The 5,968-nt window shown below is 48.7% G+C and overlaps 1 protein-coding gene across 1 annotated transcript; it reads right to left on the bottom strand.

Annotated features, from left to right (window-relative positions):
• Positions 1-418: 418 nt before the first annotated feature.
• LOC147726832 (nucleoporin NUP35-like) lies at positions 419-1,616 on the bottom strand. The gene is made up of 2 exons (XM_086962994.1): positions 1,342-1,616; positions 419-794 (listed from the first exon to the last, which is right to left on the bottom strand). The coding sequence occupies exons 1-2, from the start codon at positions 1,599-1,601 to the stop codon at positions 419-421; spliced, it is 636 nt and encodes a 211-aa protein (XP_086819120.1). The 5' UTR covers positions 1,602-1,616.
• Between the last annotated feature and the right edge of the window lie 4,352 nt (positions 1,617-5,968).

The following is a 5,968-nucleotide window of genomic DNA, read 5'->3' as shown; positions in this document are numbered from 1 at the left end:
TACGGAGATTAGAGTCGTACGGTCTCTGTACGATTCCTACGGAGTCCAGCTCCTGGTACGAATCGTACTTCATCCTACGTACGGGGGACGTTGCAGGGTACGATTCGTACGTGAAAAACGCTCCGAATAGCTATTCAGAGCGCTTTTTACCGGATCGGAACCGGCCTCTAAATAGGCGTAACGGATGCAGTAGAACCAGCATTTTACTTTCACACTGATGACCGACATGTAGTTATCTTAAAATAACGAGGACCTACGCAATCAACATTTTCTGTTCACTCCCTCCATGTGCACAGCATCCTAAAAGACAACCAACTGCCATCCCAGGTAGACAGAAAGAATAGTGCTGCCAGTTGGTTATATAACTAACAAAAAAAAACTGACAAGTTTATATCAGTGAGGCTCTCGCGTCTTGGATCTACCATCCAAACATGTATTCCATAGCTTTAGAAACAATGCTTTCATCTTTCCTTGGTGTCTGTCGGTCAGCAACAACCTGATATTCACTGGTTGATGCTTTGCACGCTGCAGAAAGTGGTCGCATTGTAGTTGTTCTAGGTGTTGTAGCAGGTTGTACAGGCGAGCCAATTGTTTTCACTGGTGGTGTGTAGACTGAGGATGTGGAACACGTGGAAGACCTGTCACAGCTTTCCATTACACTTTTATCAATGCAAGGCTTGACCCCAACCATTATAGATTCACCAAACACTCTTCCATCTTCGCTCAAGGCTTTCCTGGCCTGCAATTTGGACTGGTACTGAATGAGCATCCAATTTCCTGTGTCATTTATGAGGCTGTGCGTCACTTTTATGCCGCCGGTACTTCACTTGCACCAGTGGCGTAAAAAATGCGCCTTGTTGCGCCATATTTACAAAGTGACGCATCTAAGTAGATGCGTCACTTTGTAAACCCCTGCGCCACATTATACCTGCGCCAGGTATAATGTATTCAAGGGGGGGTCGTATTGATGCAAGGAAGGGCCGTAGAAGTGACGCAGTGAAATCTATGAGATTTCACTGTGTCACTTTTAGGACGTTGTTGCGGCAAAATCTTGCGCCTGCCTCACAGCAGGTGTAAGACTGGTGCAGGCCCTTTCACATGGGGCTTGCCCCATGTGAAAGGACGCATTGCTGGAGTTGCGTCACTTTTGTGACACACTCCAGCAATGCGTCACTTTTGCGCTTACAGATACGTCAGAAATACTGACGTATCTGTAACTCCTTGTGACATGATGCGTCATACATTAAATATGACGCATCAGGAATGTCGCAAGGAGTGCGCACTGAGAAGTGACGCATCGCTGCTTTCACGCAGCGATGCGTCATTTCTCATAAATGAGGCCCCACATGCTTTAAAATGTTTCCATACTGTGCAAACTGTAGCAGAATGTAGGAAGCAGACGCCTGCGGAAAACCAAAAATTCTCACCCATGTGTCATCTAGCTGGTCGTCTGAAGTCAGCGCGTCACCTTGACTATAAAAAGGATCAAGCTGAGCAGGAGACAGCGTTGTCTTTCTAGTTTGTCCAATGTTTGCGGGGCTGAATACACTACTGCCTGTCCCAGGTGCAGATGGTATTGTGCCAGATAATGGAGTATGCATGAAGGAAAAACTGGGCTACTTGCGCGAACTCAAAACTGTTGCTCCAAGTCCTGGACTGGTTATATCATCATAAATACTTTGTACTGGTGGTGCGCCACTTTTATCTTTATGACTGGGAACAACTGGCTGTGGAGGACTGCCCCCTGAAATTAAAGGAGCTCTCATTTCCATCATCCCTAGATAAGGGCGAGGCTGTAGAGTTACTGGAGTTGGTAAATCTCCCATTAAAAATCCTGGCAGGAACTGGGCGCTAACCCCAGGTTTTGGTGCGGTAGGGGAACCAAGCGTCATTGGTTCTGCTCCCAAGGGCTCCACAGTGAAGGCTGACATGGGATACACCTGGGAGCCGGGAAGGAATTCTAGGTGGCGGTTAATTTCGGGAACAGGAAGCGACCCTGCAATATTTAATCTAATGGATCCAGCTGATACCTGAAATATAATTATATATAGTATGATTAGTTGTATACTTCGATCACATTTTCTATATGGGCGGCTATGAGCCTCACATTAAGGTATAACGTTTCCATCCTAAAAAAATTATTATTTTTTATAAAAGAAAAAACTTCTAATAACAAGCTTAAATCTGTGCAGAAGGGTGGTATATGTTAACGCCCAACTGGTCACATCTGGGGTGTCAGAGCTGAGTAGGTCCCCAGAGGCAGAATAAACAACCATCTGTGCGCCCCCCTTTCCAGTAATCTCCATTGATCCTACAATCTCCTTCTACCATAGTACATAAGTTTAGAAACTATAACATGTTTGGAGAAGGAAGCCCCCTCTCCACAGGGAGAGGACCATACTATTATGCTTCAACGTTGTCACTTGGGTCTTCCCATTCTCCTCCTTCTTCCACATCACTGGTTTGCTTTGTTTGTTCCAGTCACCAGCATTTTGTGCTATGGGGCGTTTCCGCATCCCTCTGGCCTCCTTCCATCTCAGTGTTCTGCCCTCTGCCCCCTCCCAATTAATCACATCCGGTTCCAACTGTCAACCCTGGGATCTAGTGTGGACTTCCACTCTAACGCTATTCTGCAGTTAGCTTGACACAGGGCCAGCTCAATCAGCCTATTCCCAACCTTAAGTCTGTGTGGGTAGAGAAAGAGCCCAAATAGACACACCTGAGCCGTAAAAGCCAGTTCCCTTCCCAAAACCTCTTTAAGTTTGGAGCTAATTGCTTCCCTAAATGGGAGTAGCCTGTGGCATTCCACCTCATATGTATAAAATCTGCATCAGGTTGTGCACATCTATGTCTTCCCCATAAGGGATATAAAGGAGGCGAGGTGTCATATAGGTCATATGTATGACATTGAACTGTATATATTTTAAGTGTGTGTTATGAGAGATCTTCTTGGGGGACTGCAAGACCTTACCCCACTCAGTGTCTGTGAATCCTTCTTCCACTATTCTTTTCCATCTCCCTCGTAGTCCACCCAAGGGGTCCAGGGACACTGCAAGTAGGGTGGCATAGAACCATTTCACCTGGTGTCCAGCTGTGCCTAGGGTGTACATGCAGGATTGCGTGCATCTCTGGCTTCTCCCACACCCCGCCCCACAAATGCCTGAAGGTGCAGACTAATGCTTCATAAACTTGTAAACTTGTAAACTTGCAGATTTATAGAGCGCAAATTGTTGCCCGGAGGCGTCCAAGCGCTAGAATAACCAGAGCCTACTGATGAGCAGAGGAGGGAAGGCAGGCAGTTAATAGGAGGATGCAAACAAAAAGGTATTTAATTGTTTGCGGAACACAGTGAGGTTAGGGTTACCTCTGAGGTGGAGTGGCAGAGTGTTCCAAGTCTTGGACGCGTTGTATGCGAACGCCCTTCCGCCAGATCTGGATATTTTTATTCTTGGCACCACTGCCGAGAAGGTCTGGCTGGAACGAAGACTTCGGTTTGGGGTGTAATGGGTAACCAGGTCGCGGGTGATGCTGGGTCCTATGTCCCAGAAGGCTTGATGGGCTATGCATAATGCCTTGAACAAAACTCTCTGCCGGATCGGTAGCCAGTGAAGGCTAATCAGTCCGGCCCTCACTGAGTGTCTGCGGGGGATTTTGAGCAGTAGGCGCGCTGCGCAGTTCTGTACAATCTGCAGCCGGCGTAGGGTGTATTCTGGGGCGCCGAGGTAGAGTACATTATTAAAATCGAGGCGTGATTGAATAAGACCCTGAATGGCTACCTGTTTGGCTTCCATGGGAAGGAGGGGAAATATTTTATTTAGCACCCTCATGATGCCAAAACAGGTGGCTGAAAGTTTTGTGGCTTGGACATTGAAGGATAGTGAACTGTCCAGCCACACTCCGAGGCTTTTGATGTTATTTTTGGGGGTTGGGGGGGCCTAGACATGGGGGCCAAGGAGATGGAGGAAGGGCCAGATCTGATGGGCCTAGGAGCATCAGCTCTGTTTTGTCCCCGTTCAACTTCAGGGATGATGACGACATCCAGTTCCTCACTTCCTCCAGGCATTCTCTAAGCCCGCCTGGCGCAGTTCGGTTTGCCTCCTGCGCCAGTGAGACCACTAGCTGTGTGTCATAATGCAGGAACTGTCCCGGGGGGAGCCCGTAGCTGTCCACTGTGAGAAGTTGGCCTGGTATATGATGCTCGCTAGTTCTAGTGATCACCTTGTACCATGTCAAGCAACCCTTATGATGATTGGTTGTAAGTCAACCTTATAGACCAGCTATCCTAGTAGCGTGAACAAAGCAGTCTTAGGCTAAACTCTGTAAAGGCATGTGAAGCAAGCTGTTTTACCATACAAAATCCCCTTGAATACCAAATAAAAGGACACCACACAGATATATATTGAAAATATATATATATTTATTTACTACAAAATCCCCTATACTCTTTATGAGCACAGAATGCATTAAAACAAAACACAATTTAAATATACAAAAGTTGCACAATATGGATGAGCCCTAGGGGCTACCTAAACCATATACTAAAATAGTGGTATAAGAACCACCTAGCTGAAAGGAAGTAGGCCTAGGGCCTGGGGAATCGCTGGAGCTGTTCGGGACTAACAGTGATGAAGTCGGGAAAGGCCCGCGGGACTCGGGTGCAGTGCGGAAAGTGCACGCACATACCAATGTTAAGTCAATGGTGCGTAAAAGTTACAAAGTTAGTTATTAAGGAACCTTCCGAGTGACCTAGAGGAATGAAACTTTAGACACAGACACTAGAGGTGTGTACCAGTGTGGGAACACCGGCGTTGCTGAGTTACCTCACCCACAGGAAGCGGGTGCACAGGTGCGAAGTAGTGTCGGGTTTCGTCACGCAGGTCGATGGTGCTTGGAGCTGAAGATGCTGCAGGCGGCTCGATGTGAAGAGTTCTGGTGGATCCAAGGGTGGATCTGAAGTGGTGAAGACCTGAAAGCAGAGGTGACAATGTTCAAAGTCACTAGCCAGTGACTACCGTGGAACCAGGATGGTACCAGGCGATGTCGGGTACAAACAGGCGATGAGGTGTAGCTTCTCTCTGCAGCCAAGTGGACACGAAGAGGTCGAGGACATCCAGGAGTTGATCACAAGCTGTCCCACAAAGGCTCTAGCTGATGGCGGTGTTGGCAACTTGATCGGAGCAAACAGGCCTTGGCTAATGCAAGCCACGCAGGAAGTGAAAAAGGCTTATCACTTGGACCAGCAAGGTCAGAGCGGGTGCTCCTTTTTACAGGAGCGAGGACAAGTCTGGCGCAACTAGACCCGCAGTGTAGATTGTAGGTTTTGTCAACAAGATGGACGCTGACCACGTGGCAAGTGGCCGGGATGGCGCATCAAGTGGCACAATGCAAAAGGGCCCCACGCAGATCGTGGAGATTCTGGGGGACTGATCTTCGGAGCAAGTGCTGCTCGGTTGTGGAGCTTCTCAATCCCCAAAGCACAGTGTTGAGGGTGCCTCGGGTGCTGCGCAGTCAGCTTTTCGGGGGTCTTCTGAGATGTCCGGTCCCATGTTTCTTGGTGCCTCCACGGGTCCCTTCTTTGTAAGGACTGTGGATCGGGCGGTGAGAAGTCTGGTAGTCTGGGTCTCGTCAGGCTCTGGGCTCGGGCTCCAGTAGGAGGCGGCGGCAAAGCAGACGTCGAGTTGCTGGATGGCGCCTGTGTTCACAGGGTGGCCACTCCAAGGCCACACGGGAGATGCCCTTCAGTCTTCTGTGCAGCAGAATGTCGAAGTCTGGCGTCTTCTTAGTTTTAAGTTGATTTCAGGATGATCTGAGGTGCTATGGCACTGCTCCCACTCTTATTCCCAATCTGAGGGGTGGATCACCTGCTAGGTCCCTCCTCTTGGTAGGACCAGGAAGGGCGGCGGGTACACCCCCTTTCCTTTGTCTAGCTCCTCGCCAGGCCTGGGTCTGGAAAGTCCCAGGACCGGTT

The sequence above is a fragment of the Lissotriton vulgaris genome, chromosome 3_1 (genome assembly GCF_964263255.1).
Source record: "Lissotriton vulgaris chromosome 3_1, aLisVul1.2, whole genome shotgun sequence".
Taxonomy (NCBI): domain Eukaryota; kingdom Metazoa; phylum Chordata; class Amphibia; order Caudata; family Salamandridae; genus Lissotriton; species Lissotriton vulgaris.
Note: the sequence above shows the minus strand (reverse complement) of the source record. Positions and strands in the feature narration are given on the sequence as shown.

Excerpts from the sequence above, each read along its gene's own strand:
- LOC147726832 (XM_086962994.1), bottom strand. The coding sequence starts at position 1,601 with ATGCATACTCCATTATCTGGCACAATACCATCTGCACCTGGGACAGGC. Across the intron at positions 795-1,341 it reads AACATTTTAAAGCATGTGGG|CCTCATAAATGACACAGGAA; the intron begins GCCTCATTTATG and ends AGTGACGCACAG.